General features: G+C 39.0%; 1 protein-coding gene across 1 annotated transcript in view; it reads right to left on the bottom strand.

The window, feature by feature from the left end:
• Positions 1-12561, bottom strand: part of ZDHHC15 (zinc finger DHHC-type palmitoyltransferase 15) — a 1138753-nt gene that overhangs the window by 850476 nt on the left and 275716 nt on the right. Inside the window, exon 4 of the mRNA XM_044057691.1 lies at positions 7277-7397. Coding sequence (XP_043913626.1) covers positions 7277-7397 — 121 coding nt within the window. The remainder of the gene's footprint in view (positions 1-7276; positions 7398-12561) is intronic.

Raw genomic sequence — 12561 nt, forward strand, 5'->3', positions numbered from 1 at the left:
ATCCTGCCTGTGGTGTGAGTAGCAGTGCTTTGCTCTCCCCTGCCCAGCTTGATATGACATGAGCTGACAGCACTACATACTACTGGAGTTGCTGTTGATTCCCTTCTCATTCTTTTTGTATGTTTTATTGTCACAACGTTCATTCTTCATATATATATATATATATATATATATATATATATATATATATATATATATATATATATTATATCTGTACATACACATGCACATACATCTACATAATTATATACATTTCCTATGCTAGGCACTGCTTACACCCGAGCAAATGCACTGACTTGCTTACTGGTACTTAGATATGTTTACTACTGCTTATTTGTGCTTACACCTGCTTACTAGAGCCTTATTCATTATGACACTACCACTTTGCTTAAATGACATCAGTTAAACATTTCATGCAGTACTTCAGTTCACATTTACATGTTATTATGTAGATTATACAGCAAAATGATGTATAAATATGTTCATATACACATTCCACATGGAAAAATGATATGTGCTATAGTGGGACTCAAACCGTGAATGCCTGTTTGTTAGGCGGATGCTCTAACCACTATGCTACTGACGTTAACTTTTTTTTTTGCATGTTTGTTTTTCTATTTGGATGATTTTGATCTGCAAGCTGCGCTAAGCAGGGGGCAGCGATGCGCAAACACGCTGCACTTCGCTTACACTTTCAATAATGAAGCAATAACATGTAAAATAGGGACACAGGAATCTAAATGTGATAGTTCTAGGGACGGGGCTCAACATTCCACTATGTGCTTGTGTGTTTACTACTTTGATTTTATTTCAGTGTTCATGGACACTCTTGTATGCTTAGCATACATTTCAGTATCCACGGACACTGACTTAATTGCTTACTATTAGAGGCGGGCTCTAATAGTAAGCATAGTAGGTTGTGCAACTGTGGAGGCATGTTTAAGCCTCCGTAGAGCACTTAAACATGCCCCGTGCACTCGCACACCTTTCCTGTGCACGTCGAGGGTGCGGCAGCGCACCCTCATAAGTATTCATATGATGCTACTGCACCATCTGTAAGAAGGTCACTCGGCGCAAGGCTAAAACCGTCCTTGCACCGAGCTTCATGAATCCCGGGGATAGTGTTATTTGGCCCTGTGTAAAAAATGTTCAAGTTTTTATGTAGGAAAGACTGTTCGTCAGTTTAAAGAGTGAGACTTTACGAACATTTAAACAACATTAAAAGTAAAAAGAGCAGTAATTCACTCTATTGTCATGTGGAGAAAAATCCTGATCATGAATTTTTATTTTTTGGTATTGATATAGTACACAACAATCAATTAGGAGGGCCATGGTGTGATTTAGTAGAACGTAAAGAATTGCAGTGGCAACTGAAGCGAAATGCCACTGTATCACCGGGGTTAAATGATACAACATCAACTGCTAGTGTTTTAAGGTTGATGTCATATTACGTATAGCTTTTTTACAGGATTATATATTTAATTTTTAAATTTGATACAGTTTATCACTCAGTATATTTTCACTCATTCATTAAACCAGTAGGGGGTACTATTTATTGTAATTAAAGGGTGTATTAAATTATTTAAAGGGATGAGTTTTATTGGTGTTTTTAGTCATGTGATTTATTTGGAAGGTTATTTAAGAGGGGTTTTTTGAAGAGATTATGTGATTCTGAAGAAGTTTTGTTACATTTGTTAAAAAAGCGCTTAATCCTTGTTTAATAAAGTGGACAATTGTGGTTGCACCCGGTTTGCTCTGCAATAGTCGTTTCAGTGTTTGTTACCAGTTTTGAGCTTGTGTTTTGGACTCGTTCAGACTCTGCCATGGACTGCTGTGAGGGAAAGGTTAGTTTGATTTTCTTATATTGCTTTCTTGTAATTTGTACTGTTTCATTGTCTTCCTTTGTTTTGTACATTGTAGTGTTTTAATTGTATTCTGCTTTCAACTGTGTATACAAACTGGAAACAGATCACAGCTGTGTCTCGTCAGTCACACAGAAATTAAATTCTTCCCTGCTCTCCCACCCGTTGTTGCTATTTTGTTTTTAAACTCAACTGTCTCTTTGGTTGTCCACCCCTTATGTTAATTTGACTACATATTTCCTTCCCTCTTCTCTTTCATTGGATGTTGAAAGTAAGCACACAATTATCACTTTGTGAAGTCACTTCCCTTTCAGCTATTTAAATTTATTAGCCATCCCACTGTACTCCATACAGCCAGAATACCAAGTGCCCACACCCTTCCTATCAGTCTTGCTTTTTTAAAATTAGTGTCTCTCCCCTTAGATTGCTAAACTTGAATTACTCCCTCTTTCATTTCAAACTGCTTAGTGCATCCTGCTACTCTTAGTATATTAACCCATTTTTTCCATCTTACCTTTAAAATGTGAAACATCTAGTCCAAGACCACCAATTACTGGGGAGCACACATTCGGTCTCTCAGTAGTCATCTTGGGATTAGTGCTTCTGGTTTGCTTCTGGTAAGACAAGGACCATAGGGACATTATTTTCTGGAGATTGCTGAACATCAGAAAGCAGGGTAAGTGCTTCATAAGTGCTCCAGCTTGGAATCTGTGCTTATATTTTGCTCCAGGTGGGAGAATGAGCAGAGGGCATTGATTCCTATCTTTGACTGGGCAGTAAGCGTCTATGTGGGACATTCCTGACTGGTCGGGTTGCTATTCAAAGCATCTACCAGGAAAAGGTTACAACAAGCTTACAGACCCCTGCATCATCTGGGACAAGACTGTTGATCACCAAAGAGCCTGTGGCCTGCTACTTATCTTGGAATTGGTGCTACTGTTTTGCTTCTGGTGAGAGAAGAAGCAAAGGGACATTGCAGCAGCCTGAAGATGAGGTGAGACCAGCACTTGCAGTAGCCAGGAAGTAGCCAATTTGTTAAATCCCCAATATTCACTCTTCTTGCTAAAGCTAATTCTTTCTTTTCAGTATGTATTACTTGTTTATCTGCTATCTAACCTAACTTCAGATTATCTTCCCAAATTATCAAGGCCCACTTTAGCAGTTTTCCCTCAAGTGTTTGGCAGTGCCCCGTATAGACGCAGGCACCTTGATTTCTCATTTTTCTTGCAAAAGCGCCCTTGAAATTTCAACAATACCTAGTTGCACATAGGATAACTAGTTTGCAGTGACAAGCACTACCCCCATTGATGCAAACTAGATATTTCTGACATTACTTGATATTCTCACACTCAATTCAATAAAAAGGGCCTCTTGCCATGATTATGAACGTTCCTGCTATTTCCATTATGAGCTTGATGGATATCCGCATCCTGTGGCAATGTAGAGATTTCCTCATGTTTAGTGATAACCAGCGAATTCTCAAACAAACTGATAAGGTATGAGAGAGAGATGCATTCACCCAATGTCACTGGAGACAAAGCTCTCACACAAAAACACTTCTAATGTCAATCAGGTTGTCACAGTAGTACATATGCTGCACCCATCACACACAGTACAAAGCACACACATCGACACACATATGCTGAGGCACTTAAATGTAAGTTTCCTAAACCCCAAAGTCCTCCTAGATGAAGTACAGATAACAAATGCCTTCAGCAGCACCAAATGCACTCTTTCAAAATACCCACATCAACACATACAGCCACATCTCACAAAGCCTCTGCTGCTATGCCTATAAGGCAGGCCACCACACAATCCAAAATTTTGGTCAGTGGAGACTCCAGTGCGAGAAACACTGATGTCCCTCTCATCAGGCTGAGTAAGCAGAAAGTCGTGGTCATTTGCTTACTAAGGGCCAGGATCTGCTACATTACATGCGCACTCAGGTAAGTGGATCACAAGTACCAATATGACTCAATCATAGTCTATGTGGGTGCAAATGACCCGAGACATATCTCCCTAGACTATATGAAGAAAGACATCATGGAGCTTTCTGAATATGTGCCCCAGGTTGGTACAAGCCTAGCATTAAGCAACATTTTACCTTCTCCTAGGATGATGCCACAATACGAACAGAAGATAAATAACAGGCTTATTTTCTGGTGTCATTCTAAGGGGATCTAATATTTGCCAACATAGAAACAGGTGGTCAACAGACCACGCTGCTTTGCCAGGGATGGTCTGCACCTCCCCTCTAGCCTTTTGACTATTAGCTAATACATTATCCTCCCCCATATGCCTAATGCCAAACTGAAAGTACTTCTGACATAGCAAATTAAAACCGAGAAAATATAAAGGTTTTACTGCTCAATGATAAGAGTCTAAACAAGAAACTGTGCTCTCTATAAGCTTTCCTTACCCTAGAGAATGCTGACATCTGTGCAGTCACTGAAACATTGTTTAAAAAGACAGGGTTTAAAGCTGAGGACAGTTCACTGGGAGTGCAAGGCTGTAATGCCTTCCACGTATTTAGACCAGCTACTATACAGGCGGGGACTAAAGGTGGAAGTGTCTCAATTTACATCAAAAATAAATATACCTTAAGGCTGGTCAAACAGGATAATGCACTCGAGCAACTCCACATTCAAATCACCACAGGCAAAATCCCATGCCACTTCATTGCAAGCTACAGGTCCTCCTCTATGATGCAGGATACCCATAACACATATTTAAGCTTACTGAAAACATTCACCATCCAACCCAATATCATATTCATGGGCGACTTTAATTACCCTACTATTACTTAGGAATCATATACAACAGCAAATGTGAAAGCACAGAGATTCCTGCATTATGAAAATATAAACTCTCTGGACTAGATTATCAATACACTGACCAGGGAAGCAAACATACTATCACTAATATGGGAGAGCACTGCACACTCCATAGTGTAATGTCCTTTCTGCTAAGATCAGACCACAGAACAGTCTCCTTTAAAGTGAAAATAAAACCCAGAACACCAGCTAACCCTGGGATTTTCAGTCACTATTTTAAGGTTACCTGTCTACTATTAAGTGATAACCAAGCAAAAGCCCCTTAAAACTGAGAACACTGCTGCCTGTGTGGAACTGTTCATAGAAACCCTATACAAGCATGAAAATAGCTGCTGTACCCAACAGGAATAAGTACAGAACTAACTCTAAAACGAAGCCACCCTGGTGGAGTCACAACAACGATAGGCTGGATAACAACAGGAAGAAAATCATGGCAAAAATTAGGAGGTGTAGTGCCCAGTAGGATAAAAGCACTCTCAACAAAATAAACAATTCAGAGGGCAAATAAAGTCTACCAAAGCCAAATTTCAGATAAATTTGGCTTCCCAGGCTAAGGACAACCACAAGGCATTCTTTAGCTATGTCTGCAACCTCAAAGGCAATACACAATTGCGTGCAGAGCTCATTACTAAAGGAACCACCTATACTGAGCCAGAAGATGTAGTAAACCTACTGAAAGGCAAACTGAGCTCTAACTTTAGCACCCTCTCCCCAGTCATCCTCCCTTCAGGAAATACCATGAAATATAACTCCTCCTACTATCACTATGGAACAGGTCTTCATTTCTCTCTCTAAAGCCAAGAACACTGCATCAATGGACCCAGACAATATCTCAGGATGCATTCTAAATAGCATGAAACATAACCTATTAGGTCCTTTGGAATCGCTGTTTAACCACAGCCATCCACAACAGGCGTTGTGCCTCTTGAATGGAGAACACCAACAGTCATCCCTCTACACAAAGGTGGGTCATCTATAGACCATGGAATCTAAGGACTCACAAGTCTCACTGTCTCATATGCAAAGCCAAGAAAAAAATTGTCATGGAAATGATCAAGAACAATAAAGGAAACCTCCAGACACTGGACACAACCCAATATAGTTTTGTCAAGGGCAGTTCATGCCTATTCAACCTGGTGGACTTCTTTGAGAAGGTCACCAAAGCAATGGATGAGGGCAAAACAGTTCACACTGCCTATCTTGACCTGGCCAAGCATATGACTCACTACCCCACTCGGGCATTGTTGATAAACTCAACAGGTTAGGTATAAACCCTTATTTTACTCGGTGGATAGCCAACTGGCTCACAGACAGGACCAGGAAGTGGGGAGCCCATTTCTACAAAGCTGCCAGTCACAAGATGAGTCTTTCAGGGATCTGTCTTGGGACCTTTCCTTTTTCGGCAGTTACTTCTCTGAAGTCAAGACCAAGGTCAAGGGCCTCTGGTTGACCAAATTTGCAGACAATTGCATATTAGGAGCAGTCACATAATTTCTCACCAATGCCAATGTTCTCCAGGAAGGGCTGATACAGACAAATAACTTGTGCCAGAGCCATGGACTAAAACTAAAATGCCAAGAAATGCATAATAGTGTCCTTTGGCAAGTCATCCACCTCTGGTAACTATCCTACTATGACAACACACCCCTAAAAGATGACCCAGTAGTCAGGGACTTGGGTACACATGTAAGACAGCAATCTAACCTTTGACCATCGCATGTCAACAGTAGTGACAAAAATCATTCTATATTATGCAACTTATAAACAAAGGTATGTAGGTCCAACGAAGTTATTATTCCATTATTTTAAGCATTTATCAGACCTATCTTTGAGTACAGTGCTCCCTTTGGTATGTACCTATTGAAGCACAAACAATAAATGTAGCGTCTACAGAGGCTCCTCCCTAAAAGAATACAGGGTGTAATTAACATGCCCTATGCAGACCACCTCAAAGCCCTACCCTAGTAATTCTGTCTACTACAGGCTGTTGAGGGGAGATCTATGTCTGGCATACAAGGCATTGTTGGGTCACACCATGATGAACCTTCTGCATAGCCACAAAAAAAAAAAAAAAAACAGCACCAGAATTACCTATTCTAAAGACTTTAAAGACTTAAACCATGCCTGTGATATAAACAGAACCTGATGGAGAGACAGGTATGTATTCCACAGACTAATCCTTCTCTGGAACAGGCTCCTCATCCATGTGAAGCATAATTCAAATATAATTTGGACACCTGGATATGGAATAGGAAATTCAACCCTGGTTTGGCACCTATGTCTCTAATGGACACATGTAGCCTGTACATACTTCATCTCTCAAGCACTTGTTTAGACTTATCAAAGGTATCAAAACTTGACAGACATTTGGCATACATGGCTAGGATTAAGAAGGCCTTCGTGGTTCCTTTTTCTAATACACCCTCTTAAAATTGGATAGGCTCACCAAATAGAAAAAAAATAAAAAAGAAAGAAAGAAGGGGAAAAAAAAACACAGTATACATGTTTATTTCAAAATTCTGTGGAACTGTCATTACTTCAACACAGATTATTTGCAATAAGCCCTTCAGCTTTACCAACCTCCACTTGATGTCCTAGTCTGTACTGGCAATTTCTTGGCAAGTTCAACAAGAATTTGCTTTTGAACTTCTGGTCGCTCTTCATTGTCATACCGCTCCTTATCTGTATAGGACAGACGAAACTAGAAAGAACCAGACATTAAAAAAAAACATGTGTAATAAAATGCAAAAGTACTGGCCCACGTCAGTTTCCTTAATTAGAATTGCAGTGGCCTAAACATTCCCCACTATATACTAGACAATAATAAAATTAGAAGTTATGTACTTACCATAACTTGGCATCTGCACTGTCCATTTTCATTCTTCCTCACTAATGAGTCTCCGATCCAATCTTCAGATCAGACTTGGCCGCATGCACAAGACTTCGGATCCAAATCTCGAACTTCTCCATCTACCCATAATGCCCTATTCTATCCCCAACTCTTCAGATCGAGTTTGCTGCCCTAGCCCTACTGGGTTATAGAGATACAACAGACATCAAGAAAAGACTGAGGCTCAAACCAGGAACATGATCATTCTCATATCATCCAAAGTTACTTTAGGAGTTACAAGGCTAGGGGATGGCAGGGAGGGAAGGTGAGGAAGAATGAAAATGGACAACACAGATGCCAAGTTACATTAAGTACATAACTTTTACATCTGATATTGTCTTTTTCACTCTTCCTCACTAATGGGTCAGACTCCCCGGCTAAACAGCTCTTGGAAGGCCTGACTCAAGGAAGGACGTGCCGGAGTACTATCGGACCAAAGGAAGCTCTGCTTCTGGACACAAGTCTAACTTGCAATGTGTAATAAGGGTATGAGTTCTAACTTGCAATGTGTAATAAGGGTATGAGTTCTGGACCAGGTGGCTGCAGCACTGATATCAATGGAGGTTCTTTTTTTTTCCAACAAACATCTTTATTAAATTTTCACACGACATAGGCAATCTTACATTTATACAAATGAAAAACAAACAGCATGATACCACTTTAGTTGCAAACAGTATACATCACAGACATGACTGAAACAACTGTAGTTGCAAACATTATATTATAATCTATCCAGTCACTGTCAGTTAAGCATATGTCTCATTCAAATCCTGCCTCTTAAACCTAGTTCCTGCTCTGCACATATTGTTTCCACAATTCCCATTTTTTCCTATGCAGTTTGCTCCCTCCCGCCCTTTTCTAAACATCTTAATTCCAGTTGTTTTGTCTCTGTTACTATATTCACTACTTCTAGTAAAGTTGGTATAGATTTTGATTTCCATTTTCTAGCAATTGCTTTTTCCGGCAGCCACCATAATTAGACTCAGCAAGGCTTTACTACTTTGTCTAGGCAATTCCAATTCTGTATCAAAACTAAAAAAAATCACCTCCCCAAGTCAATCCAATCTGCTCACCAGCATCTCCGACAGGGTGGTCTGCAGGTAATCCCTAAAGTCTGCCAGCTCATTACACTCCCAAAAATATGTTCCCAGCCACCTCTTTCTTGCCTGTCACACCTCCAACACTTGTTATCCACCGGAGGAAAAATTCTTTGGAGTCTTCTTGAGGTAAAAAAATACCAAAGTAAACACTTCCAGGCAAAGATCCTAAATCTTCTAGACTTTGTTGCATACTTGGGAGATGCACATATATTCTCCCACTGTCTCTTTGTGAATTGCTTATCAAATCTCTCTTACCAATCCTTTCTAAGCTCCTCTGATTGATTCTTATAATTATCATGCAGTATTTTATATGCTTTACTAATTATTCCTTTTTTAACAGCAGCTTCTGTTCTAGATTCTGTTAAAAACTCTACCAGTGCTGGTCTTTCATTCAGGAGCCCCTCCATTTCTTTCTATTTGCCTATGCTCTAATATCAATCCTTGATAGGGAAGGCAATCTCTAACCTGCAGCCCAAATAAATTCTTGGCCTCTTCCCATTCTATTACCTTTCCCTTTCTAGTAATTTGCTCCCAATACCTTGGTTCCCTTGGGAGTTTTCTCCAATAAATATCAGCCCCCTCTTGCCGATTATCTGTATCCCTGACCACAGTCATTCCTATCGGCAAGATCTTTTTCTCCATTCTCGTGCTGCTCTGGTTCTTAGAATACTCCCTGCTATTATGAATATAATAGTATTTTATGAATATAATACTCTGCATAATTTTTGTTCTCCTTAAGAGTCTGCATCCAAAATCCCAATCTCTCCTTATTTCTTGAGCTTCATCCCTCTATCAGCATCATTCCTTTCCACTTTGAATTATAGTTTTCTGCTTGTGCTATGTACAAGAGCCTTAACTGTGTTGCTGTAAAATACCCCTTCAAATTGGGTAATCCTAGTCCGCCTTGTTCTACTGAAAGAATGAGCTTATCCCACTTAACCCTTGCTGTCTTCTCTTCCCAGATAAAATCCTTCAGCTCTTTTTAATTGCTATCCACAGCTTCTCCTCTGGTTGATAAAAACATGCCTGACCTGTGGATAAGACTAACAGGACTAAAAACATTTTAATGGCTTGTATCTTAGTATCCATATCCATATAATAAAGCTTCCATTTTCTCAATTGTTTTTATTATCTTCTGTTTAGTCTCTTCCCACATATACTTAGCTGCCACAACAGAGTAATTTCTAATCTATACTCCTAAATAATTCATTCTATCATGATATAATATGGATATTGTTAGACCAATTCATGTGTGGGTACATAATTTACCGCTGTTGCCTTTGTTTTTGCTTCATTAATTTTGTATCCCGAGAAGATCTGAAACTGTCTTAAAATATTCCACAAAACTATAATGTCCCTTTCCGGTTTTGTCATGTATAACATAATATCATCTGCAAATAGGGCCAGTTTTTCCTAACTACCATACCAGTTATATCGGTTTACCTTCATAATTCTGACAGCCACATCCCTGAAACAGCATCTGCGAACTGCAAACTGCGACTTCTCAAAACCGTGAATACTGATGTTCTGAATAAAAAAATCTCACCCCCTTTTAGACCCATGGTAGCTCTTGATTTTGGTGTGCAGCGGTCAGAAATGTCAATGTTCGCTGTTTTTTTAGATATTTGGAAAAGTCAGTGAGACAGAATTCGTGGAAACGGTCTGTGTATCTGCACATTCGTGGATGTGGCTGTCGGCAATATGAAGATAAACTGTTATATCCTTGAATTTCTGAATCCTTTGTTTTCTTTGCCAGTGGTTCTAAATACAATGCGAACAACAAAGGGGAAAGTGGACAACCCTGCCTGGTTCCTCTACTCAAGCAGAAATTATCGGAGAGGACCCCACTCACCTGAATTAGCACCTCAGATCCCTTGTATATCCTTCTAATCAACCTTATAAATATATTTGGGAAACCAAACGCTTCCATTGCTCTTCTCATGAAGTCCTAGTCTACTCTGTCAAATGCTTTCCCTACATCAAGACCCACCAATAAAAGTGGTATTTTCTTACATTCTGCTCCCCTCCGTTAATATTGTTGAATGTTTGCCTCCCCTCCACAAAACCACACTGATCCATATCTATCAATGGTATCACCTTTTCCATTCTTTTAGCCATTATAGACAAACACTTTATAATCATGGTTTAGTATTGAAATGGGCCTGTATGAAGCTGGATCCGATGGATCTTTACCGTCTTATTACTGTTACCACCGCCTTCTTCCGGGATGCTGGTACTTCTCCACCTCTTAATATACTGTTAAACAAAACCTTCCAGATCATTATCAGTTTTTTCCCCTCCTAACTTCCAAACTTTCACAGGAATACCATCTATTCCTGGGGACTTTCCTGTAGATTGGTTATACATAGCCATTGTTATCTCATCCCTTCCTATCCTGTTAGTAATTGAGCCTCATCTACCTCTAACTTGGGTATATTTCATTTTTCCATAAACATTTCCCTTTATACCTTTCCTTGATTTCCATATTTCATAAAATTTACAAAATATTTCTTAATACTTCTACATGGACTCTTGTCATCTTCCTTGTTTATAGGCTTCCTAGGCTTAGTGACATCCCTTTCCACTTTCTGTTGCTTGAACTGTTGTAAGTTTTTGTGCTCTAGAATTATTATCAAAAAACACTTGACAGTAGGTCTTTCTAAACTCATGCATAGTGTTGAAGCAATCCCTTATTTTCTGTTTAGCATTCTTGTTCTGAGAGACTTCCTCTGTTTTGCAATATTTTAACATTTGTCAGCCTCTCTAAAGAATTCTGGTTACTATTAAACCATATCTCCCTTTCTTTTATTTCCACCCTGGTTTTAAACTCCACTTTAATTTTATCCCACTCCCTAGCTATGTTTTCAGAAGAAAATTCAATCTTCTCTAGTAGCTCCTGAATTAATTACAACACACATTCCTTGAATTTCTCTCTTTTCAACTGACAGGTGGGAAAGCGCCAGTGTCTCATTTTTATTTCATTACCTTGTGTTTGTATTTTTAGCTATTATTGACGCATGATCTCAAACAGTTAATGGGTGCATTTCAAGACCTTCAATTAAGTGCGCATGTTCCTGCGAGATAAAACAATCCATCTTGCCTATCCCAGTTTTTCTATCTCGGTGAGTAATTTGTAAATTTACTCAGAACTCCTAGTACTGAATTCACATCTTCTATGCTAAACATTTTCATAAATTTCTTCAAAACTCTATTTTCCTTTGTTATATTTTACCTTCTAGGCCCCCATACACATCTTCACTGTTGCAAACAAAATTCCAGTCTCCACCTATAAGTAATATTCCTTGCTGAAACCTGATTATTTCTCCCAGAATTTTCTTACGTTCCATTATAGCAGTTTTAGGAGGGATGCAAATGCATGTCAGTGTAATCCTCCTCTCTAGCCAGTAGCCCCTTAGTACTATGTATCTTCAGTTATATCTTTTTTTTCCCTCTTCTATCACTATTGGAGCTCCTCTTGCAATTAATACAAATACTCCTGTTTTCCTTTGCCCCATATATTCCGCTAAATAACCATCCTGAAAACCTTTTATCAAAATTCACGTTCAGTTCTTTACATGTGTGTCTCCTGTAGCATAGCTATTTGCACTCTACATTTTTTAATATAATTCACTACTCTTTCTTTTTGTGTTTATCTATAAGACTATTTGGATTGAAAGACATTACAGAAAACATTATTTTCTTATATAGTTATTACTACCACCTTTTATGTATAACTGCTTTTTTGTTAAATGTCTAGTTCCAACTTTTATGTTACATGTATATACTGTTCAGCAGGTTGGTCTTTTATACAGTTGCTTCTTGTCATATCCACTTGTGCCTATGCCATATCTTACATGACTTTTTTTTTTTTGAAA

This window comes from Protopterus annectens, chromosome 15.part0, assembly GCF_019279795.1.
Source record: "Protopterus annectens isolate FY-2018-M chromosome 15.part0, PAN1.0, whole genome shotgun sequence".
NCBI classification, from domain to species: Eukaryota; Metazoa; Chordata; order Ceratodontiformes; family Protopteridae; genus Protopterus; species Protopterus annectens.